The following is a 26,494-nucleotide window of genomic DNA, read 5'->3' on the forward strand; positions in this document are numbered from 1 at the left end:
TGCTCCACAGTCCAGTGCCGGCGTGCTTTACACCACTCCACAGACCACGGGGTAAATTTACTAAGATTCGTAATTTCCGAAAAAAGGTCAAAGTTCAATCACGAATGACATCGACAGTGTAAAACTGCAACTTTTTGAATTGATTACGATGGATTTACTAAGCTGTCGTATTCGGGTTTTTCTTTTCTTCCGATGTCGATGTCATTCGTGTTTTTTTACCTAATTTTACGGCAGTGATTAGCAAAACCCTGCCGTTTTTTTTTACAATCAATCTCGGCCGGATCTGTGTGATCCGTGCTGGGGTTCTTATTTTTTTTTAATTTAATTAAACAATGTAAAATAAAAAATAAAAATGCGTGGGGTCCCCCCTCCTAAGCATAACCAGCCTCGGGCTCTTTGAGCCGATCCTGGTTGCAAAAATATGGGGGAAAAAATGACAGGGGTTCCCCCATATTTAAGCAACCAGCATCGGGCTCTGCGCCTGGTCCTGGTCCCAAAAATACGGGGGACAAAAAGAGTAGGGGTCCCCCGTATTTTTAAAACCAGCACCGGGCTCCACTAGCTGGACAGATAATGCCACAGCCGGGGGTCACTTTTATATAGTGCCCTGCGGCCGTGGCATCAAAAATCCAACTAGTCACCCCTGGCCGGGGTACCCTGGGGGAGTGGGGACCCCTTCAATCAAGGGGTCCCCCCCCCCAGCCACCCAAGGGCCAGGGGTGAAGCCCGAGGCTGTCCCCCCCCATCCAATGGGCTGCGGATGGGAGGGCTGATAGCCTTTGTTGTAAAATAAAAGATATTGTTTTTAGTAGCAGTACTACAAGTCCCAGCAAGCCTCCCCCGCATGCTGGTACTTGGAGAACCACAAGTACCAGCATGCGGCGGAAAAACGGGCCCGCTGGTACCTGTAGTACTACTACTAAAAAAATACCCAAAAAAAGACAAGACACACACACCGTGAAAGTATAATTTTATTACATACATACACACATACATACATACTTACCTATGGCCCCACGCAGGTCGGTCCTCTTGTCCAGTAGAATCCAAGGGTACCTGTTGAATAAATTATACTCACGAGATCCAGGGGTCCAGGCTCCTCGGCAAATCCAGGGTTAATCCACGTACTTGTTAAAAATAAAAAAACGGTATCCGGACCACGAACTGAAAGGGGACCCATGTTTGCACATGGGACTCCTTTCCACGAATGCCAGAAACCCACTCTGACTGATGTCTAAGTGGGTTTCTTCAGCCAATCAGGGAGCGCCACGTTGTAGCACTCTCCTGATCAGCTGTGTGCTGCTGTCCTCACTGACAGGTGGCACACGGCAGTGTTACAATGTAGCGCCTATGCGCTACATTGTAACCAATGATGGGAACTTTCTGCCCTGCGGTTGACCTAAAGTGACGTCACCGCTGAGCAGAAAGTTCCCAGCATTGGTTACAATGTAGCGCATAGGCGCTACATTGTAACACTGCCGTGTGCTGCCTGTCAGTGAGGACAAGACCACACAGCTGATCAGGAGAGTGCTACAACGTGGCACTCCCTGATTGGCTGAAGAAACCCACTTAGACAGAAGTCAAAGTGGGTTTCTGGCATTCGTGGGAAGGTGACCCATGTGCAAACATGGGTCCCCTTTCAGTTCGTGGTCGGGATACCGTTTTTTTATTTTTAACAAGTACGTGGATTAACCCTGGATTTCCCGAGGAGCCTGGACCCCTGGATCTCGTGAGTATAATTTATTCAACAGGTACCCCTTGGATTCTACTGGACAAGAGGACCGACCTGCGTGGGAACTTAAGGTAAGTATGTATGTATGTGTGTATGTATGTAATAAAATTATACTTTCACGGTGTGTGTGTCTTGTCTTTTTTTGGGTATTTTTTTAGTAGTAGTACTACAGGTACCAGCGGGCCCGTTTTCCCGTCGCATGCTGGTACTTGTGGTTCTCCAAGTACCAGCATGCGGGGGAGGCTTGCTGGGCCTTGTAGTACTGCTACTAAAAACAATATCTTTTCTTTTACAACAAAGGCTATCAGCCCTCCCATCCGCAGCCCATTGGATGGGGGGGGGGCAGCCTCGGGCTTCACCCCTGGCCCTTGGGTGGCTGGGGGGGGGGACCCCTTGATTGAAGGGGTCCCCACTCCCCCAGGGTACCCCGGCCAGGGGTGACTAGTTGGATTTTTGATGCCACGGCCGCAGGGCACTATATAAAAGTGACCCCCGGCTGTGGCATTATCTGTCCAGCTAGTGGAGCCCGGTGCTGGTTTTAAAAATACGGGGGACCCCTACTCTTTTTGTCCCCCGTATTTTTGGGACCAGGACCAGGCGCAGAGCCCGATGCTGGTTGCTTAAATATGGGGGAACCCCTGTCATTTTTTTTCCCATATTTCTGCAACCAGGATCGGCTCAAAGAGCCCGAGGCTGGTTATGCTTAGGAGGGGGGACCCCACGCAATTTTTTTTGTAAAAATAAGCACTTTCCCACCCCTTCCCACTGATATACATGCACGGATCTCATGGATCCGTGCATGCCTATCCAATCACGAATAAAAAAAAAAAGGTCTGTTTTTTTTTAGCACTTTTTTACGAGTTGTAATTTTTCACGGCAGTGTTTGTTCTTTTTTTGCTTTGCACTTCTTAGTAAATGACCGAGATTCATACTTAAACAGCCGCGTTTTGACCGATGGTGTATTCATTCGTAATTTTTTACCTGAACTTGCAAAAAATTACGAATGCCCTCATCACTGCCGTGATTAGTGCTTAGTAAATTACCGAGATGACACTTTGATGAAAAAACGGCATCTCGGTCAAAATCGGGAGCTTAGTAAATTTACCCCCACGTGTCCACTGCTCCACAGTCCAGTGCTGGTGTGCATTACACCGCTCCACAGAACACGTGTCCACTGCTCCACAGTCCAGAGTCTGTGTGCTTTACACCACTCCACAGAACACATGTCCACTGCTCCACAGTCCAGAGTCTGTGTGCTTTACACCACCCCACAGAACATGTGTCCACTGCTCCACAGTCCAGTGCTGGTGTACATTACACCACTCCACAGAACACGTGTCCACTGCTCCACAGTCCAGTGTCGGCGTGCTTTACACCACTCCACAGAACACGTGTCCACCGCTCCACAGTCCAGTGTCTGTGTGCTTTACATCACTCCACAGAACACGTGTCCACTGCTCCACAGTCCAGTGCTGGTGTACATTACACCACTCCACAGAACACGTGTCCACTGCTCCACAGTCCAGTGTCGGCGTGCTTTACACCACTCCACAGAACACGTGTCCACTGCTCCACAGTCCAGTGTCTGTGTGCTTTACATCACTCCACAGAACACGTGTCCACTGCTCCACAGTCCAGTGTCTGTGTGCTTTACATCACTCCACAGAACACGTGTCCACTGCTCCACAGTCCAGTGCTGGTGTACATTACACCACTCCACAGAACACGTGTCCACTGCTCCACAGTCCAGTGTCGGCGTGCTTTACACCACTCCACAGAACACGTGTCCACTGCTCCACAGTCCAGTGTCTGTGTGCTTTACATCACTCCACAGAACACGTGTCCACTGCTCCACAGTCCAGTGTCTGTGTGCTTTACATCACTCCACAGAACACGTGTCCACTGCTCCACAGTCCAGTGCCGGCGTGCTTTACACCACTCCACAGAACACGTGTCCACTGCTCCACAGTCCAGTGTCTGTGTGCTTTACATCACTCCACAGAACACATGTCCACTGCTCCACAGTCCAGTGTCTGTGTGCTTTACATCACTCCACAGAACACGTGTCCACTGCTCCACAGTCCAGTGCCGGCGTGCTTTACACCACTCCACAGAACACGTGTCCACTGCTCCACAGTCCAGTGCCGGCGTGCTTTACACCACTCCACAGACCACGTGTCCACTGCTCCACAGTCCAGTGCTGGTGTGCATTACACCGCTCCACAGAAAACGTGTCCACTGCTCCACAGTCCAGAGTCTGTGTGCTTTACACCACTCCACAGAACACGTGTCCACTGCTCCACAGTCCAGAGTCTGTGTGCTTTACACCACTCCACAGAACACGTGTCCACTGCTCCACAGTCCAGTGCCGGTGTGCTTTACACCACTCCACAGAACACGTGTCCACTGCTCCACAGTCCAGAGTCTGTGTGCTTTACACCACTCCACAGAACACGTGTCCACTGCTCCACAGTCCAGAGTCTGTGTGCTTTACACCACTCCACAGACCACGTGTCCACTGCTCCACAGTCCAGAGTCTGTGTGCTTTACACCACTCCACAGAACACGTGTCCACTGCTCCACAGTCCAGTGCCGGTGTGCTTTACACCACTCCACAGAACACGTGTCCACTGCTCCACAGTCCAGTGTCTGTGTGCTTTACACCACTCCACAGAACACGTGTCCACTGCTCCACAGTCCAGTGTCTGTGTGCTTTACACCACTCCACAGAACACGTGTCCACTGCTCCACAGTCCAGTGCCGGTGTGCTTTACACCACTCCACAGAACACGTGTCCACTGCTCCACAGTCCAGTGTCTGTGTGCTTTACACCACTCCACAGAACACGTGTCCACTGCTCCACAGTCCAGTGTCTGTGTGCTTTACACCACTCCACAGAACACGTGTCCACTGCTCCACAGTCCAGTGCCGGTGTGCTTTACACCACTCCACAGAACACGTGTCCACTGCTCCACAGTCCAGTGTCTGTGTGCTTTACACCACTCCACAGAACACGTGTCCACTGCTCCACAGTCCAGTGCCGGTGTGCTTTACACCACTCTACAGAACACGTGTCCACTGCTCCACAGTCCAGTGTCTGTGTGCTCTACACCACTCTACAGAACACGTGTCTACTGCTCCACAGTCCAGTGTCGGTGTGCTTTACACCACTCCACAGAACACGTGTCCACTGCTCCACAGTCCAGTGTCTGTGTGCTTTACACCACTCCACAGAACACGTGTCCACTGCTCCACAGTCCAGTGTCGGTGTGCTTTACACCACTCCACAGAACACGTATCCACTGCTCCACAGTCCAGTGTCTGTGTGCTTTACACCACTCCACAGACCACGTGTCCACTGCTCCACAGTCCAGTGCCGGTGTGCTTTACACCACTCCATCCAACGCTTGGCATTGGTGATGTGAGGCTTGCATGCAGCTGCTCGGCCATGGAAACTCATTCCATTAAGCTCCCGCCGCACAGCGTTTGTGATTACATTAATGCCGGTGGAAGTTCTACAGCTGTGGAATCAGCAGAGCGTTGGTGACTTTTATGCACCATGCACCTTAGCAGTCGCTGACCCCGCTCTGTGATTTTACGTGATCTTCCGCTTCGTGGCTGAGTTGCTGTTGTTCCTAAACGCTTCCCCCGTATAATAATATCACTTACAGGTGAACGTGGAATATCCAGCAGGGATGAATATCAGGAACCTTCTTATTGCACAGGTGGCGTCCTATCACAGAACCATGCTGGAAGTCACTGAGCTCTTCAGAACGACCTGTTTTGTATCACAATTAGTTGCAAATGGAGACGGCGTGGCTAGGCGCTTGGTGTTAACGGGTCTGACTGAAATTCCTGAATTCAATAATTCAGAAGGTGTGGCAAAATACTTTTGTCTATATAGTGCACATAGAGCCCCTCCCTGTGCTACAGACATCACCCCACACCCCAGCACTACAAAAACAAAGGTGTTGGATTTCAGGAAGGCTGACTTTGCAGAGATGGTGAGACATGTTAGTAATTAATTGCCCTAGTAGAGGAACTTGGAAGGAGTGCAGGAGAGGTGGGAAAAAATAAAAAGTGCAGTACTAAAGGCAACAGGCCTACGTATCAGAAGGGTTAGGAAAAGCACAAGGAAATGGAAGCCAGTGTGGTTCACTAAAGTGGTATCAACTAGTGTGAAAACAAAAAAGATGGCCTTTAGGAAATATAAACCAACTCAAAATAATGAGGACAAAGAGGTGTATCCAAAGGAAGGAGACTGGAGTAAATTTACTAAGATGGGAGTTCTATTTAAGATGGGATGTTGCCCATAGCAACCACTCAGATTCTACTTGTCATTTACCTAGCACCTTCAAGAATATAATACCTGGAATTTGATTGGTTGCTATGGGCAACATCCCATCTTAAACAGAACTTCCATCTTAGTAAATTTACCCCTAAGAAGATAATCAGGTGTGCAAAGGCACAAGCTGAGGAGAAAATGACCCAGTCAGTGGGTAAAATGGGCAAAACTTTTTTTAACTATACAAGTGAAAGGAGAAAATAAAACGGAGGGGGAATAAAGCTAGAGACAGAGTGAGAATTTGGTGGAGGGGGACAATGTAATAGCAAATCTAAATAATTATTTTTGCTCGGTATTCACTGTAGAATGAGAAGAGAAGGGGCCACAATTAAATTGCAAGGACATTCATAAAAATAAGGTAAATGAAAGTACATTTACAGAGGAGATAGTCCTACCACAACTCTCAAAACTGGAGAAATCAATGGGGCCAGATGGGATACATCCACAGACACTAAAAGAGCTTAAAGGGGTGCTGGTAGCACCATTAACCAAATTTTTCAACCAGTCACTAGCTACAGGAGTAATTCCAGAGGGCTGGAAAAGAGCAAACGTAGTCCCACTGCACAAAAGTGGAAGCAAGGAAGATGCAAGTAACTACAGACCAGTGAGCCTTACATCAGTAGTAGGGAAATTGATAGAAACACTATTAAAACAAGTTGTTGAATATCTCAAGATGGTTGAATGGAAAAGATCTTGGTTGCAGGATAGGAAACAGAGAGTTGTAGTAAATGGAGTGCATTCACAGGAGGGAAATGTTACCAGTGGAGTACCCCAGGGATCTGTACTTTGGCCAGTGCTTTTTTTTGTCATCACTAATGTTTGTTAAGGTTTTATTCCGTTAACCACGGAAAAAGGAAAGGGGTACAGAAAGGAAATGCAGGGAGGGAATCACGATCCATGACAACCGTTCCAGCAATACATGCAAAAAAGAATAAAAATACATGTCGCATATACAGCAAGTAACAAAAATACATTTAAGCAATCACATCTAATCAGGACTAAGGGGGGATTACTCCCCCAAAAAATGTGCCCTAAAACATACCAATCCGAATTAGATCTGCTGAGTATACATGGAAAACCAGAGGAAAGCAAAAGATGTCCGATTCTGGCGCTCTAAGTAGGAGGTCTATTTAAAATGTACCTTTTATTAATTCAGTATAAAATGATTTAATTGTATCATGTTTCTAAGCAGCAAAATATTGGTTAAAAACAAATAAGGTGAGTGAAAAGAAAAACTATTTTCGTGTATTAAAAACTCAACTGTGTACCCAATTCCAGTCTGTCTCTTATTTCTGCTAGAATTCTCTATACTGTTGTTACAGTTTAAATACCCTATTGGGAATAATTTAGCGGCTGAATTATTATGAAATCAGGTTATTTTCAATCCTTTTTGGGGAATGTATGATAATGGGCCATGTTATCTATGTGAATATCATAAGATGGTTCAGTGTGACTCTTAGAGGCAGGAATATGGTGACGACTGTGTCCCCAGCATCCTCCACCTCAAATTACTTCGCCTAGGGGTCCCAGAACCTACCTGTTACTGGATAGTAGACTTCCTGACAGACAGGACACAGGTGGTGAAAGCGGGGGACTTCATCTCTCAAGCGCAGTCCATTAGTAGAGGGGCCCGTCAGGGCTGTGTCCTCTCACCCCTGCGCTTCTCTCTGTACACAAATGACTGCACCTCAGAGGCGCAATCAGTAAAGATCATCAAATTCACCGATGACACCACAGTCATCGGCCTCATCAAGGACGGGGACGAATTGGCCTATAGACGGGAAGTAGACCGGTTGGCCCAGTGGTTCAGCCACAACAATCTTGAGATAGTATAAAATGGCACTATACTGGAAACTACTGAGAAGGAAAGGGATCTAGGAGTCACTATCTCAGGTGACATAAAGGATAAATATAGTATTAATGGCACTGTACTGGAAACTACTGAGGAGGAAAGGGATCTAGGAGTCACTATCTCAGGTGACATAAAGGATAAATATAGTATTAATGGCACTGTACTGGAAACTACTGAGGAGGAAAGGGATATAGGAGTCACTATTTCATGTGACATAAAGGATAAATATAGTATTAATGGCACTATACTGGAAACTACTGAGGAGGAAAGGGATCTAGGAGTCACTATTTCAGGTGACAAAGGATAAATATAGTATTAATGGCGCTATACTGGGAACTACTGAGGAGGAAAGGGATCTAGGAGTCACTATTTCAGGTGACATAAAGGATAAATATAGTATTAATGGCACTATACTGGAAACTACTGAGGAGGAAAGGGATCTAGGAGTCACTATTTCATGTGACATAAAGGATAAATATAGTATTAATGGCACTATACTGGAAACTACTGAGGAGGAAAGGGATCTAGGAGTCACTATTTCAGGTGACATAAAGGATAAGTATAGTATTAATGGAATTATACTGGGAACTACTGTGGAGGAAAGGGATCTAGGAGTCACTATTTCAGGTGACATAAAGGATAAATATAGTATTAATGGCGATATACTGGAAACTACTGAGGAGGAAAGGGATCTAGGAATCACTATTTCAGGTGACATAAAGGATAAATATAGTATTAATGGCGCTATACTGGAAACTACTGAGAAGGAAAGGGATCTAGGAGTCACTATCTCAGGTGACATAAAGGATAAATATAGTAATAATGGCACTATACTGGAAACTACTGAGAAGGAAAGGGATCTAGGAGTCACTATCTCAGGTGACAAAGGATAAATATAGTATTAATGGCACTATACTGGAAACTACTGAGGAGGAAAGGGATCTAGGAATCACTATTTCAGGTGACATAAAGGATAAATATAGTATTAATGGCGCTATACTGGAAACTACTGAGAAGGAAAGGGATCTAGGAGTCACTATCTCAGGTGACATAAAGGATAAATATAGTAATAATGGCACTATACTGGAAACTACTGAGAAGGAAAGGGATCTAGGAGTCACTATCTCAGGTGACAAAGGATAAATATAGTATTAATGGCACTATACTGGAAACTACTGAGGAGGAAAGGGATCTAGGAATCACTATTTCAGGTGACATAAAGGATAAATATAGTATTAATGGCGCTATACTGGAAACTACTGAGAAGGAAAGGGATCTAGGAGTCACTATCTCAGGTGACATAAAGGATAAATATAGTATTAATGGCGATATACTGGAAACTACTGAGGAGGAAAGGGATCTAGGAATCACTATTTCAGGTGACAAAGGATAAATATAGTATTAATGGCACTATACTGGAAACTACTGAGGAGGAAAGGGATCTAGGAGTCACTATTTCAGGTGACATAAAGGATAAATATATTATTAATGGCACTATACTGGAAACTACTGAGGAGGAAAGGGATCTAGGAGTCACTATTTCAGGTGACATAAAGGATAAATATAGTATTAATGGCGCTATACTGGAAACTACTGAGGAGGAAAGGGATCTAGGAGTCATTATTTCAGGTGACATAAAGGATAAATATAGTATTAATGGCACTATACTGGAAACTACTGAGGAGGAAAGGGATCTAGGAGTCACTATCAGGTGACATAAAGGATAAATATAGTATTAATGGCACAATACTGGGAACTACTGTGGAGGAAAGGGATATAGGAGTCACTATTTCAGGTGACATAAAGGATAAATATAGTATTAATGGCGCTATAATGGAAACTACTGAGGAGGAAAGGGATCTAGGAGTCACTATCTCAGGTGACATAAAGGATAAATATAGTATTAATGGCACAATACTGGAAACTACTGAGGAGGAAAGGGATCTAGGAGTCACTATTTCAGGTGACATAAAGGATAAATATAGTATTAATGGCACAATACTGGAAACTACTGAGGAGGAAAGGGATCTAGGAGTCACTATCAGGTGACAAAGGATAAATATAGTATTAATGGCGCTATAATGGAAACTACTGAGGAGGAAAGGGATCTAGGAGTCACTATTTCAGGTGACAAAGGATAAATATAGTATTAATGGCAGTAGACTGAAAACTACTGAGGAGGAAAGGGATCTAGGAGTCACTATTTCAGATGACATAAAGGATAAATATAGTATTAATGGCGCTATACTGGAAACTACTGAGGAGGAAAGGGATCTAGGAGTCACTATCAGGTGACATAAAGGATAAATATAGTATTAATGGCACTATATTGGAAACTACTGAGGAGGAAAGGGATCTAGGAGTCACTATTTCAGGTGACATAAAGGCAGGTAAGCAATGTAACACAGCAATGAGGAAGGCTAGTCAGATGCTTGGTGCATAGGGAGAGGAATCAGTAGCAGAAAGAAGTAATAATGCTACTGTATAGTACCGTCATCGAAGAAAAAGAGAGACTGACGCGTTTCGTTTTAGCTTCCACTTTATACCCAGAGTGATTTAAGCAATCACATTATGAAACAATGTATTGTATAACTGTAACATCCGGAACAATAACTGTAAGCCCTTCACACAACCACTGTTCATCGGTCATCCTGGAATTCCCTGCGAAATGGAAAGCTTATGGCTTCGGATATGGCATCCAGATATCTAAAAACACAATGAGTCCTGTATTCCTCAATACACGGACCAGACAGAATCCTGCTTTTATATATACAATATTATACACACTTTAATACCTAGTGTCCTACTTTCCCAATCAAAGTATGAATCAACTTATGGAAGGAGAAAGGCCCTCCCAGGATTTAGCTCCGAGCCTCCCTGGCTACAGCAGACGTACCCCCCCATGTTCCAAGCAGCAGGCGATTGCTGACCCCAAACGCTAACCACAGCCATTCTATACATGTGAGTAATGCCTTCTCACAGGCTGAGCAGAAGTCACGTACTATGGTGTCACCATACACAGCGCTGCCTCCGCTTCTCCTGGTACACCTCGCTTACCCAGAGGATTTCCCAGCAATCCACACGTGCTGGATGTGTATACTGGCTGAAGGACAACGCTGGGCCTGTGGCTTTACTCTGGCTCGGTAACAGTAATATATATATGTATGAATCCACCATTTGTGGTATACACTGGATTCAGACTCCACAGCAGTGACCTGCACGCACCATAGGGTACTCACATTCCCAGCTCTGTACAGTCACAGGCCACCTCAACCACCACCGTTACTCTACAGAAGACCTAGAGGGCTCTATAACTGCAATCAGGGGATGGTTTTTCTCTGCTCAAAGGCTTACAAGTCGCGTCCCTTTAATCTGCAGGTAAATGGACAGAGAAAGGCATTCTGGGGAATTCATATAGGAAGGTTATTCCATATTGTGCAGTCACTTGAATGGACAGACTGGGGCTCCACACACAGGAACCTCCAGGGTTTAGTCTATGCAGAAAACTAATGAAGATGTAAAACCACTTCTGAAATGAGAGGCACACAACGACTCCGCTTAGTCCTCTTCTTTCTGCTGCCGTACTTTATGTTTCTTCTTCTTCTAGCTCACCTCTTCTTCCTGAAGAAAGAATGAGAACATGAGCTTCAGAGAGCCACCTAGCATTAGCATTTCAGGATACAAACAAAGTCCATCCATTACACAATGGAGCCCTAGGGAGCCTTATGGCCAGCGAGTGGCGCCCTAGTCATCGTTTGACTCGCCTCATCTCCGCTTCTGTCCAGTGATGGCTCATTGTCCTCCAGATCATCGTCCTCCTCCGTTACCATCGCCTCTAGTCTCTTCTTTCGTTTCTTCTTCTTCTGTTCTTTCTTCTCCAGTTTCCGATTTATCTCCACCGTCCCCTCTGAGGCCTGATGGACAAATAATAGGATACTAAGACATTTCATACAAAAAGATTATTCCGTATTGCGCCGTCACTTAGACAGATAGAAGCTCCTGACCCTGGAGACTCCGCGGTTCAGTCTGTAGAGAAACTTTTAATACAAATAAAAACCCACCAGTTAGGAAATGAACAGAAAGATGCATAACGCAACCTCAACTCCGACCACAAAAGGCGACGATCGGCGAGACTGATTTATCTAGCAGCCAACATGCGGCCGTGCAAGGTCCCAGTAAGCAGAAAGGAGAATGTATGTAGTGCCAAGTCCAGTCCGAGTGTATTCAGCAACTATAGAGTTATAGAATCGACCAGTACATTAAAAATAAAATGCAACACATCATAATACAAAGTACACTCCCGGGAGTGGAAAAGACATCACTCAGCAATATAGAGATCATTTCCTGTCGGGAGGGAATTTAATGCCGACATAGACTGAAGTGGCTATGAATTCATACTCTACATTTCTTATTGTTCCGTTACCGTTGATTCTTTAGGGGCGGATTTCTTCATTTTCCTTTTGGATGTAGTCTGTTCTTCCTCTATCCCGTTCTCCGTGATGTTGCCCTCAGACTTCCGTTTTCTCTTCCTCTTGCTTGGCTTTTCCTCCTATGGAAAGAAGAATAATGTGAGTTCCAGAGCGCCACCTGGCATTCACATTCCACTGTAAAAGATAACAGAAATTTAGTTTTGATACTCACTGTTAAATCTGTTTCTCCAACTCAATTTGGGGAACACTACCAACCATGGGATGTAGGGGGGCGCTGTGAGGAGCTGGTGCTTCAATCTACTTGTTTGTAGCTAATCCCTCCCCTCTATGTCCCACATCAGGCCCTACGGAGCCAATCGGAATCCAGTTTCAGCTTATGAAAGCACATAGGAGAGCCTAAATATATAAATACTCAAATCAGAGCCACCACTCAAACCTTAGTGAGGAACAAAGAGTGCACAGCAAAGGGCAGTGTCCCCCCAAATGGAATAAGAAATGGATTTAACGGGGAGTACCAAAAATCCTCTTTTCTCTGTCCTCCCACCTGGGGACCTCTTTAGTGGGCATCATACAAGATGACGAAGGCTGTCAATTTACCTCAAAAAAGCAAATCTATCTCCACGGACCTTCATAGCACTGTAGGATTGGATCTGTCCTGAAGAGGACTGTCCTGAAGGAACGGCTGGGCTTGTCAGTTTAATGGCAAGCACTGGATGAAGGACTTCTTCACGAGACCAAAGTTCCTGCAGAGGAAGATTCAATATCACCACTACCCAACCCTCTAGCGACAATGGTCCAGGTCCCCATAGACAGGTTCTGGCCCTGGCTGAGGTGGTGTCTATTCCGCCATGATGGAAAACAATGCCAGGTCACTGGAGACAGAAGGAAGCTGGCTTGTTAGACGAGGATCCACTCACAACCTGCAGGCCAGGAGCTGCATCTGAAAGTCCTTGAATATAAGCACACAATGGTACCGCCTCAAAAGCAAGATACCATCCGACCTAGCAAAAGCGTGCACTACAAATATGACACTCCAGTACCGCAGGATGGTTAAATTCTTGTCTTCCCCTAGATAAACCCACAATAATCTGGTGTGGAAGAGAAAATCTCCGCAATGGGATCAAGTGAAATTTGAGGTAAAATATTACTCCGCTGTGTGTGTCTATCAGTTGCAACCGATTTAGCCGATTAGCAGGTCAAAACAAGTACAGAATAACTTCCACCAATTTTGATCGCAAAAGCAAAATTACTACCATCTTTTTCAAAAAGATCCATTGAGCTGTCACAAGACAGAACAGAAGAGCCTGGAACTGGAAAGGAGCACTGCCCACACCAAATCTGAGTAGGTAGTGAGGCATTCCTAAATTGGGACATTCAAGTATGCGTCCTAGATGTCCATGGATGTGAGAAATTCATCTCACTTCATGGCGTTGATCACTGAAAGGGTAAGTGTATGCTCATTCAGGAATTTGAGGTTCAGAATCGAATGGAATGAAAAATTGGAGTAAAGGCAGAAGCCTTTCTGGTCATTTGGGACCAGGCCCATGACTCCTGAGCACGGTAATGATTGAATGGCCCTTATCAATGCCATGTCCCTTACTTCGTCCTTCAGAAAGGTGTGAAAAGCATCAGTGAGGTATAGAATACAGTCTCTCTCTCTCTCTCTCTCTCTCTGATATCTCTCACCCACTGATCTGAGATAGAACCTGCCTACAAATTCCAAAATCGTAGCTGAGGGATCCCCACTAAAGACCGTTCTGGGTGTAAATGAACTCCGCCATGCTAACTGCTTGCTGGCAGGCTTCTGACAGGGGTGCCTGCCCCATGAAGACTTCTTACCACCACAGGAATAACCTTGAAAGGACGTTCCTCTTAAGCATACAGATGAGGTAGGACACATCTGTACTTTCCAGCCGAGGAGAATGCAAAGATTAATTCTAGCCTCACCTCAAAAATGTCAGAGCCAGCAATGGGCAACGCTTCCAAGGCCTTCATAAATTTGGCGTCCACCTCCCAGTATTTAAGTCACAACAGAAATCCATTTCAGGCCAAGGGCTGCATTCATATTGGCATCCCTTGCATAGGGCAGAACATCCATGGTATGGTCCATCAGAGGAAGTAGATCCAATCAAGGACTGGTCTGCTACCCCAAAACACTAAAACTGCTCTGACCATTTCTCAGTGGCCTTGTTAGCTCAAGCAGACGCTAAGATTGTCTGAAGAGAAGCCGCAAATGGACCACCACCTCACATTTCAAGTCCGAGCCATCCTTTAAAGAATGCTGAATCAGGAATAGGAATGGTGATAGCAATGGCAAGCCTGGCAATGGGAGCATCCACCCATGGGAACATTTTCTATTGCCTCAAGTCTTTGGGCACAAAATGGTACACCAAAGCAAAGTGATGTGGCACCTGATCATGCCTATCAGGCTTCAGCCATGCCCCAAATAATTAGTGGAGAAATATATGGCAAGTGGACCATCTGCTTCTTAGTTTCCGTAAGCAAAGACACAGATGGAGCTGCAGGCTGTGACACTGGGACCAGAGAGTGGGTTGGTTGGAAAAAGGGAGGGAGATGGCAGAGATGTTGGGTGGAGGGGGTCTGCTGTGGGCCTGGCAAAGTGGAGGAATAATCTTTGTTGACTCCCTTCAGCTGGTAGCTCAGCCCTGTTTACCAGGTCTCCGATGAAGTGTACCCGTTAGCCAAGACAGGCAGCTACAGCCATCTTGGATAGGGACTATCCCAATCCCAAGAAGTGCAAACTGCCACAGCGGCCACCTGGATACATAAGGCCCAGAGGCAATTTAGCATGGTATCTGGAACATGTGGAGACTCCTCAGCAGCCTTTGGATCTGGAACGTTTTTCAAACATACTGGAAAAAATAAGATTTTAAACCTACCGGTAAATCTTTTTCTCCTAGTCCGTAGAGGATGCTGGGGACTCCGTAAGGACCATGGGGTATAGAGGGGCTCCGCAGGAGACATGGGCACTATAAAGAACTTTAGAATGGGTGTGCACTGGCTCCTCCCTCTATGCCCCTCCTCCAGACCTCAGTTAGAAAACTGTGCCCAGAGGAGATGGACAGTATGAGGAAAGGATTTTGTTAATCTAAGGGCAAGATTCATACCAGCCCATACCATATAACATGGAATATATGAACCAGTTAACAGTATGAACAAAAAACAGTATCAAAGACCGATTCCAACTGCAACATAACCCTTGTGAAAGCAACAACTATTTACAAGTCTTGCAGATTTAGTCCGCACTGGGACGGGCGCCCAGCATCCTCTACGGACTAGGAGAAAAAGATTTACCGGTAGGTTTAAAATCTTATTTTCTCTTACGTCCTAGAGGATGCTGGGGATTCCGTAAGGACCATGGGGTTTATACCAAAGCTCCAAACCGGGCGGGAGAGTGCGGATGACTCTGCAGCACCGACTGAGCAAACGCGAGGTCCTCCTCAGCCAGGGTATCAAACTTGTAGAATTTTGCAAAAGTGTTTGAACACGACCAAGTTGCTGCCCGGCAAAGCTGTAATGCCGAGACGCCTCGGGCAGCCGCCCAAGAAGAGCCCACCTTCCTAGTGGAATGGGCCTTTACTGAATTTGGTAACGGCAATCCAGCCGTAGAATGAGCCTGCTGAATCGTGTTACAGATCCAGCGAGCAATAGTCTGCTTAGAAGCAGGAGCGCCAACCTTGTTGGCTGCATACAGGACAAACAGAGCCTCTGTTTTCCTAACCCTAGCCGTCCTGGCTACATAAATCTTTAAGGCCCTGACTACATCCAGGGACTTGGAGTCCTCCCTGTCCCCCGTAGCCACAGGCACCACAATAGGTTGGTTCATACGAAATGAAGAAACCACCTTAGGCAAAAATTGAGGACTCGTCCTCAACTCAGCTCTATCCACATGGAAAATCAAATAGGGGCTCTTGTGGGACAAGGCCGCCAATTCGGACACCCGCCTTGCAGATGCCAAGGCCAATAACATGACCACCTTCCACGTGAGAAATTTTAATTCAACTGTTTGAAGAGGTTCAAACCAGTGAGACTTCAGGAATTTTAAGACCACGTTAAGGTCCCACGGTGCCACTGGGGGCACAAAGGGTGGCTGGATGTGCAGCACTCCCTTCACAAACATCTGAACTTCTGGGAGAGAAGCCAATTCCCTCTTAAAGAAGATAGATAGGGCCGAAATCTGAACCTTAATGGAGCCTAACTTCAGGCCCATATCCACTTCTGTCTGTAGAAAGTGGAGAAACCGGCGCAGATGGAAATCTTAGGTAGGAGCATTCTTGGCTTCACACCAAGATACATACTTCCTCCAGATACGGTGATAATGCTTTGCCGTCACCTCCTTCCTATCCTTGAGGAGAGTGTAGGGATGACTTCCTCCGGAATACCTTTCTCAGCTAGGATCCGGTGTTCAACCGCCATGCCGTCAAACGTAACCATGGTAAGTCTTGAAACACACATGGCCCCTGCTGTAACAGGTCCTCCCTGAGAGGAAGAGGCCACGGATCTTCTGTGAGCATTTCCTGAAGATCTGAGTACCAGGCTCTTCGAGGCCAATCAGGGACAATGAGTATTGCCTGCACTCACTTTTGTCTTATGAGTCTCAATATTTTTGAGATGAGAGGAAGAAGAGGAAACACATAGACCGACCAAAACACCCATGGTGTCACTAGGGCGTCTACTGCTACTGCCTGAGGGTCCCGTGACCTGGCACAATACCTCCGAAGCTTCTTGTTGAGTCGTGACGCCATCATGTCTATTTGAGGAAGTCCCCAATGACTTGTTATCTCTGCAAAAACTTCTTGATGAAGTCCCCACTCTCCTGGATGGAGATCGTGTCGGCTGAGGAAGTCTGCTTCCCAGTTGTCCACTCCCGGAATGAAGACTGCTGTCAGAGCGCTTACATGATTTTCCGCCCAGCGAAGAATCCTGGTGGCTTCCGCCATCGCCACTCTGCTCCTTGTTCCGCCTTGGCGGTTTACATGAGCCACGGTTGTGACGTTGTCTGATTGAATCAGAACCGGGAGGCCCCGAAGAAGATCCTCCGCTTGTTGTAGGCCGTTGTATATGGCCCTCAATTCCAGTATGTTGATGTGTAGGCAAGCCTCCTGGCTTGACCATATTCCTTGAAAATGTCTTCCTTGTGTGACTGCTCCCCATCCTCGGAGGCTCGCGTCCGTGGTCACCAGAACCCAGTCTTGAATGCCGAACCTGCGACCCTCTAGAAAGTGAGCACTCTGCAGCCACCACAGGAGAGACACCCTGGCCCTGGGGGACAGGGTTATTTTCTGATGTATTTGTAGATGAGACCCGGACCACTTGTCCAGAAGGTCCCACTGAAAAGTCCTCGCATGAAACCTGCTGAAGGGGATGGCCTCGTAGGCTGCCACCATTTTTCCCAGAACTCGAGTGCATTGATGAACAGACACTCTTTTTGGTTTTAGCAGGTCTCTGACCATGTTTTGGAGATCCTGGGCTTTTTCCAATGGGAGAAAGACCCGCTTTTGTTCCGTGTCCAGAATCGTGCCTAGGAACGATAGCCGAGTCGTTGGAACCAATTGTGACTTTGGCAGATTGAGAATCCAACCGTGCTGTTGCAGCACTCTCCAGCAATTTGTCTCTCGATCTCGCCTTTATCAGGAGATCAGCCAAGTATGGGAATGATTGTGACTCCCTGCCTGCGCAGGAGCACCATCATCTCTGCCATTACCTTGGTGAAAATCCTCGGGGCCGTGGAAAGCCCAAACGGCAACGTCTGAAACCGGTAATGACAGTCCTGTACAGCGAATCTCAGGTATTCCTGATGAGGAGGGTATATGGGGACATGAAGGTATGCATTCTTTATGTCTAGTGACACCATAAATTCCCCCCTTTCCATGCTGGATATGACCGCTCGGAGTGATTCCATCTTGAATTTGAACTTTTTCAAGTACAGGTTTAGGGATTTCAGATTTAAAATGGGTCTGACCGAACCTTCCGGCTTCGGAACCACAAATAGGGTTGAATAATACCCTTTTCCCTGTTGAACCAGGGGAACCTTGACCACCACTTGCTGTTGACACAGCTTTTGAATTGCAGCTAACACTACCTCCCTTTCCGGTGGCGAAGCTGGCAAGGCCGACTTGAAAAATCGGCGGGGGGGGGCACCTCTTCGAATTCCAGCTTGTAGCCCTGGGAAACAATTTCGATTGCCCAAGGATCCACTTCTGAAAGAACCCAGATTCGGCTGAAAAGTCGAAGACGTGCCCCCACCGGTGCGGACTCCCTTAGGAGAGCCCCAGCGTCATGCGGTGGATTTTGTAGAAGCCGGGGAGAACTTTTGCTCCTGGGAGCTAGCCAACGCAGGTGTTTTTTTTCCTTTACCCTCACCTCTGGCAAGGAAAGAGGAGCCCCGACCTCTTCTGGCCTTATGCGACCGAAAGGACTGCATCTGATATTGTGGAGTTTTCTTTTGCTTGTAGGGAACAAAAGGTAAAAAGGTAGATTTACCCGCGGTAGCTGTGGCAACCAGGTCCGCAAGCCCCTCCCCAAACAACACTTCACCCTTGTAAGGTAAAACCTCCATATGTTTCTTGGTGTCTGCGTCACCCGTCCACTGGCGGGTCCATAGAGCTCGTCTCGCAGAAATAGCCATGGCATTGGCTCTGGAACCCAGCAGCCCAACGTTTCTTTGAGCGTCCCTCATAAATAAGACTGCGTCTTTAATGTGGGCTAATGTTAATAAAATGGTATACCTATCTAGGGTATCAAGGCCCTCTGACAAGGTATCCGTCCATGCTGCAACTGCGCTACATACCCATGCCGACGCAATTGCCGGTCTGAGCAAAACACCTGTATGCGCATAAATAGACTTTAAAGTAGTTTCCTGTCTGCGATCAGCAGGATCCTTTATGGCTGCCGTATCCGGAGACGGTAGCGCCACCTACTTGGACAGACGCGTCAAAGCCTTGTCCACCCTGGGAGAGGATTCCCAACGCACCCTGTCCTGAGCAGGGAAAGGATACGCCATAAGAATCCTTTTGGGAATCTGCAGTTTTTTGTCTGGAGTTTCCCAAGCTTTCTCACATACCTCGTTCAGCTCATGAGATGGGGGAAATGTTTCCTCAGGTTTCTTCTCCTTATACATGCGCACCCTCGTGTCAGGGACAGAGGGTTCATCTGTGATATGCAAAACATCTTTCACTGCAATAATCATACACTGAATACCTTTAGCCACCCTTGGGTGCAATCTTGCATCATCATAATCGACACTGGAATCAGAATCCGTGTCGGTATCAGTGTCAGCTATTTGGAATAGGGGACGTTTTTGAGACCCAGACGGGCCCTGTGACCTAGACCAATCCGTGGATTGACTCCCAGCTTTTTCCCTGGACTCTGCCAGGTCCAGTCTCTTATGTAATGAGGCCACACTTGCATTTAACATATGCCACATGTCCATCCATTCATGACACACCACTCATTCGCTCCACCTCCTCCTTGGACGAGCCTTCCGCCTCAGACATGCCGACACGCACGTACCGACACCCCCACACACAGGGATATATCTATAAGGGGACAATTCCCCAACAAGGCCCTTTGGAGAGACAGAGAGAGAGTATGCCAGCACACACCCAGCACCTAGTAAATACTGGAAAATCACCCAGATAGCGCTTTTTATTCACAAACAATGTGTAAAACACTCACTGCACCTAGAAAATGCCCCCCCCCCCCTCTTTTTCAGCCCTCTGTCACTGTGTTCAGCAGGAGAGAGTCCGGGGAGCCAGCTTCTCTGCAGCGTTCTGTGGAGAAAATGGCGGTTAGTGCTGAGGGATCAAGCTCCGCCCCCTCCAGTGGCGGGCTTCGGTCCCACTTCAATATGTAAAAAATGGCGGGGGATCTTTACATTTACTGTCTCCGCAGCCTAATGTATCCAGAAAAGCCATGCCCGAGGTTTATTGCTGCCCAGGGCGCCCCCCCTGTGCCCTGCACCCATCAGTGCCTGTTCCGTGTGTGTTTTGTGTGGGAGCAATGGCGCGCAGCGTTACCACTGCGCGCTTACCTCAGTGAAGATCTTCTGCCGCCTTGAAGTCTTCTTTTCTTCTTATACTCACCCGTCTTCTATCTTCTGGCTCTGCGAGGAGGACGGCGGCGCGGCTCTGGGACGAACTGCGGGGTGAGACCAGCGTTCCGACTCCTTCTGGAGCTAATGGTGTCCAGTAGCCTAAGAAGCAGAGCCTATCAGTTAAGTAGCTCTGCTTCTCTCTCCTCAGTCCCACGATGCAGGGAGCCTGTTGCCATCAGTGCTCCCTGAAAATAAAAAACCTAACAAAATTCTTTATTTAGAGAAACTCTGGAGAGCTCCTCTGTAATGCACCCAGTCTCCTCTGGGCACAGGATCTAACTGAGGTCTGGAGGAGGGGCATAGAGGGAGGAGCCAGTGCACACCCATACTAAAAGTTCTTTATAGTGCCCATGTCTCCTGCGGAGCCCGTCTATACCCCATGGTCCTTACGGAGTCCCCAGCATCCTCTAGGACGTAAGAGAAAAAGAAAGAAAGCAAAAAAGAGGCCAAAACAGAAATGCAAAACAGTCAGGACAATGAGAGCGAAACGTCAGATTAACTGCCCTTTACCCTGTGAGATTACACCGGTGACAACTGCAGAGACCGTAACACGGAGAGACACCCACTCAGTCAGACCTAGAAGAGCCGGGTTCCCAGCACAGCTAATGGTATGACAGTGCTCAGCAAATACAGGGGGTTACAAGGAAATGAGTTCAGGTGGGCTGTCCATACCGCTTTTCCCACCAAGAAGGCGAAAAAGAGCGCCAGCCACCCTTCCTCATGGACAATTCCTCCCCATCAGACACAGCAGTGAGAGGAGAAAAGCTTCGCCCAGCACTATGCTTTTGTGGGGTGTCTGACTAAAAGGCGGGTTTTTCACAATGTATGGTGGCCCTTCAACATCCCGGCACCCACAGATCAGACTGCCCAGTGTATCACCGAGACTGGGTACACTGTACTTTCTGCCGTGGCTCCTGGTGCACAATCCCCAGCATTTGCGAGTTGCATCGCGCCCAATATCAGTCACCCTGGTGCACCCAGTTCCCGGAATAGCAGACACCAGGCATCCGTACACCGGGACACGAAGATCGTCCAAGAACTCTCCAAGTAATGTGTATGGCAAAACAGGAATACTACAACAAAGCTGTATGTAAATGTGGACATAAAAGAACCTGGATTCCGACTGGTACCATAGGATGTAGAGTGAGGGCTTAGCCACATGTAAGTGTGATGTGTGAGCTGCCCACATCGCCCCTTACACCCCATGATTGGCAGAGTCCCCCAGATAGGACAGATTGACAAAGTCCATTCATCACACTATGGACCTCTACTGAGCTTCTTCTCACACATTCAACCAGAGAGTGGTGGCCTGGTCAGCGTCTGACTCACCTCATCTCTGTCAGGTGACGGCTCATTGTCTTCCGCCTCAATGTCCTCCTCCGTTACCATCACCTGTAATCTCTTCTCCTCTTCTTTCTCCTCCCAGTCTTTTGTCTCTGGTTCCCTCATTATCTCCACCGTCACCTCGGAGGCCTAATGGACAGAGAATAGGATTCTGGGACATTTCATACAAAAAGGTTATTCCGTATTGCGCAATGGACAGATTGAAGCTACTGACCATGGAGCCTGCGGTTTAGCCTGTACCAAATCTATTTAAGCTCTAAGACACGTATGAAATAAACTGAGAAGCGCACAACGTCGCCACTGTCCTCAGTTGTGATCAGCCTAAGTATGGAGGCTGTCCTCGCTGTCCTGCTATTGTACTTTGCATTTTTTTTTATTTTTCCTGGGTTCTGTTATCGTAGAGTCTTCAGGGGCAGATTTCTTCTTCTTTCTCCTTTTGGGTGGAGTCTGTTCCACCTCTTCCTCTAACCCGATCTCCAAGACGTCGCCCTCAGACTTCCATTTCTTCTTCTTCTTGCTTGGCTCTTCCTCCTGAGAAAAGAGCGCCCCCTGGCATTTGCATTTCATTGTAAAAGATAATGGATGAACAGTCTATTCATCACATCATGGACCCCTGGAAGCCTCTTCACACACATTCGGCCAGTGAGTGGCACCATGGTCCGCATCTTACTCACCTCTTCTCTGCTTCTGTCTGGTGATGGCTCATTGTCCTCCGGCTCATTGTCCTCCTCTGTTACCATCGCTTCCAATCTCTTCTTCTCTCGTTTCTTCTTCTTCTGTTCCTTCTTCTTCAGCTTTTGCTCTATCTCCACCGTCACCTCTGAGCCCTGATGGACAGAGAAAAGGATTGTGGGACAATTTATATAAACGATTATTCCATTTTGCGCCTCCACTTGGATGCACTCGGAGTGTGATGAGCTGAGTACATTTCTGTTACCATTGCCTCCATTCTCTTCTGCTCTTGTTTTTTCTCCATCTGTTCCTTCTTCTTCAGCTTTTGTTTCATCTTCGCCGTCATCCCTGAGACCTGATGGACAGAGAGAAGGATTCCAGGCCGATTCATTTAAAATATTATTCAATTTTGCGCATTCATTTGGATGCACTCAGAGAAGGACGATGAGCTGAGTGAATTTCTGTTACCATCGCCTTCATACTCTTATTCTTTCGGTTTATCCTCCGCGATTCTCTCTTCCTCATTTTCTTCATTATCATTGCCGTCACATCTGATGCCTGAAACAGAAGTAAATATATGTCTTTTCCTGGTAGTTTCCCACATGTCCGGCCCAGCACTCTGCACACTTACTGACCTCCGGCTGCGCATCCTTCATCACATCTTGCTCTTTGCGCAGAGCCTTCCCGGTCTTAAAGAATACTAGTTTCTCCTCCACCTGCTCCCGCATCTTGTCCCCATACACGCTGGTTGGGTTTTCTGAATAAAAGAGAACACATTAGTCAATAATTCCATCCATGAACCTTTCAGGAAGAAGTTATTAGCCAAGATCTGAGCCTGCAAACTAGACTACATACACCAGGAATACCCCACTGAATATGGCCTCAATCATATAGACTTCAGAATCAGAGTCCATTGTTCATCTTGAAGAAGACCTAAGTCCACATCTATCTACTCCTAAGAGAGACAAGGGCATTAGGGATGCAGTTAAAATGCCGCCAGATGGGATCCAGGCGGCCAAAATACAGACAGCTAATCCCAACTGACGGCAGAAGCCCGGTGTCTAAATACAGACAGCCGGAATCCCGGTCGTTGTTTCAGTGGGACACGCTCGTGTCCTGCCGTTGGGTGGGGGGGAGGGGGGTTAGGTTTAGGCACTAGTAGGGGGTTAGGGTTAGGATGAAGGTACGGGAAGGGTAGGGTTAGGTATCGGGGAGGGAGGGTTAGGTTTAGGCACCCACAAGTGAGGGTTAGGATAGGGGGCAGGGGAGGGTTAGGGTACTTTTGGAGGGCCTGTCGGGATTCTGATGATCGGGATGCCGCTGTCGGTATTCTGACCGCTGGCATCCCGTCCAGCGGGAAATCATACTGAACCAGGGCATTCAGCAAATTTCAAGAAGATCAACATAAAGACAGGAAATAGTTTTTCTAAGTGTGGACTTAGGATGGGAGGGGGGTACTAAAATAGGTTCACTTCCAAACTGGACATGCTCAGCAATACGGAGTTGGAGGTGGGATCAGTATGATTTACCGGCAGCCGGGATGCCAGTCGTAAGTATGCCAGCAGCGGGATGAGCGCAGAGTCCCGTCCATCAGAATCCGGACAGCCCCTCCAATAATTGATGCGTCCTGAGACTGAGTGGAAGCTTTTGTCAATACATTGTTTAAACGTGCTGTACTGAGCATCATATTATGTACACAAATCGAACGTGTTCGAACCAGACCAAGTAGCTGCACGGCACAACTGTAAGGCCAAACCGCCCTGGGCAGCCACCCAGAAAGAACCCACCGACCTTGTGGAGTGGGCCTGAATAGAACTCGGCAGCGGCAAAGCTGCCGAAGTATAGGCTTGTTGAATGGTCAACATGAGCCAACGAGCAATGGACTGCTTAGAAGCAAAACATCCAATTTTGGCAGCGCCATAAAGGACAAAAAGCGAGTCGGACTTCCTGTGATGAGCGGTCCTCTTGACGTAAATCTTCAAAGCTCTCACCACGTCCAAGGACTTTGGAGCAACAGACATGTCAGACAGTTACGGAACCACTATTGGTTGATTAATGTGAAAAGCCGATACCACTTTAGGCAAAAACTGCGCCCTATCCCCGTGAAAAATCAAATACTGGCTTTTACAGGATAAGGCCCCCAATTCTCATACACGTCTTGCAGAGGCTAAAGCCAGTAACATGACAGTCTTCCAAGTCAGATACTTCAAATCCACCCTTTGTAAGGGTTCAAACCAGTCCGACTGGAGAAAATTCAAGACCACATTGAGATCCCACGGAGTCGTGCGAGGGACAAAGGGTGGTTGAATACAGAGAACACCTTTCAGGTACGTCTGTACTTCCGGAAGAACCGGCAGCTGTTTCTGGAAGAAGATGGAGAGAGACGAAATGTGAACGTTGATGGAACCTAACCGTAGGCCCATATCGACGCCTGCTTGTAGGAAGAGCAGAAAACGGCCAAGTTGAAACTCCACAGGAGAATATCTTCTACCCTGGCACCAAGAAACATATTTTTTCCAGATACGGTGGTAATGTTTTGACGTGACCACTTTTCAGGCCTGGACCATAGTTGAAATAACCTTGGAGAAAAGACCCTTTCTGGCTAGAATCTCCCTCTCAACCTCCAAGCCATCAAACGTAGCCGTAGTAAGTCTGGATAGACAAACTGCCCTTGTTGAAGAAGGTCCTTGAGCTGCATACCAGGCCCGTCAAGGCCAATCTGGGGCAATTAGAATTGCTTGAACGCTTTCCCTTTTGAGTCTTTTTAGAACTCTTGGAATTAGAGGGATTGGAGGAAACAGGTACACAAACTGGTAAGTCCATGGTGACGTCAGAGCGTCCACAGCTGCCGCCTTAGGATCCCTCATTCTGGAACAATAATGATGGAGCTTCTTGTTGAGACGAGAAGCCATCAAGTCTATTTGCGGACAGCGGTGAACCAGCTGTTGAAACACCTGAGGGTGAAGGCCCCATTCCCCCTGATGGAGGTCGTGCCTGCTGAGGAAGTCTGCTTCCCAGTTGTCCACTCCAGGAATGAATATGGCTGAGATAGCCCTTGTGTTGGCTTCCGCCCAGAGGAGTTTCCTTGATACCTCTCGCATCGCGGCCCTGCTTCTTGTTCCTCTCTGTCAGTTTTTGTATACCACCGCCATGGTGTTGTCTGACTTCACTTTTATGACCTGATTTTCGGAGAAGATAGGAGGCCTGCAGAAGATCATTGTAAATTGCCCTGAGTTCCAGGACGTTGATTGGAAGGGAAGATTCCAGACTCGACCATCATGCCCGAAACTGAGCTCCCTGGGTCACAGCCCCCCCAACCCCAGAGGCTGGAATCCGTTGTCAGCAGAACCCAAGATTGGGTATCGAAGCTCCGACCCTCCACAAGAGACCTGGAGCCACCGTAACAGGAAGATCAGTGCCTTTGGTGACAGGGTTATACGCTGGTGCATCTGCAGATGAGACCCTGACCACTTGTCCAGGAAATCCAGCTGGAATGGGCGGGCATGGAATCTGATGTACTGGATAGCCTCATGAGGCCACCATCTTGCCCAGTAGATGGATGCAAAGATGAGTCAAGACCTCGCGAGGTCTGAGCACCGAGCAGACCATAGCCTGGATTGTCAAGGTCTAGTCCATGGGTACGAATACCTTCTGAGCCACCGTGTCCAGTATAATCCCCAGGAACTGAATACTCTGAAGGTTCCAGGTGAGACTTTTGGAAATTTAGGATCCACCCATGTTCTGTAAGAAAGGGAGTATCCAAGTCGATGCTGTGTAGCAGACTCTCCCTGGACACCGCTTTTATCAGGAGATCCTCCAAGTAGGGGACTATGTTGATTCCTATCATGCGCAATTGCAGCATCATCTCCGCCATGACCTTTGTGAACACCCTTGGAGCTGTGGAGAGACCAAAGGGTAAGGCCTGAAACTGGTAGTGATGGTCCAGTATGGCAAACCGGAGGTAAGCCTGATGAGGCCATATATTGGGACATGTAGATATGCA

The 26,494-nt window shown here is 47.3% G+C and overlaps 1 protein-coding gene across 4 annotated transcripts in view; it reads right to left on the reverse strand.

Moving 5' to 3' along the window:
• Positions 1-10,450: 10,450 nt before the first annotated feature.
• The window catches only part of LOC134931777 (nucleolar protein 56-like), a 73,975-nt gene continuing 57,931 nt past the window's right edge, over positions 10,451-26,494 (reverse strand). For 3 of the 4 annotated variants that reach the window (XM_063925465.1, XM_063925472.1, XM_063925489.1), the window contains 9 exons: positions 23,127-23,248; positions 22,960-23,049; positions 22,757-22,846; positions 22,494-22,646; positions 22,216-22,350; positions 21,805-21,948; positions 12,353-12,478; positions 11,694-11,843; positions 10,451-11,550 (listed from right to left, as the gene is read on the reverse strand). In XM_063925465.1, the coding sequence (XP_063781535.1) occupies positions 11,533-11,550; positions 11,694-11,843; positions 12,353-12,478; positions 21,805-21,948; positions 22,216-22,350; positions 22,494-22,646; positions 22,757-22,846; positions 22,960-23,049; positions 23,127-23,248 (1,028 nt within the window). In that variant the 3' untranslated portion in view covers positions 10,451-11,532. The remainder of the gene's footprint in view (positions 11,551-11,693; positions 11,844-12,352; positions 12,479-21,804; positions 21,949-22,215; positions 22,351-22,493; positions 22,647-22,756; positions 22,847-22,959; positions 23,050-23,126; positions 23,249-26,494) is intronic. The other variant, XM_063925482.1, reaches the window with a different exon arrangement.

Source organism: Pseudophryne corroboree, chromosome 1, assembly GCF_028390025.1.
Source record: "Pseudophryne corroboree isolate aPseCor3 chromosome 1, aPseCor3.hap2, whole genome shotgun sequence".
Taxonomy (NCBI): Eukaryota; Metazoa; Chordata; class Amphibia; order Anura; family Myobatrachidae; genus Pseudophryne; species Pseudophryne corroboree.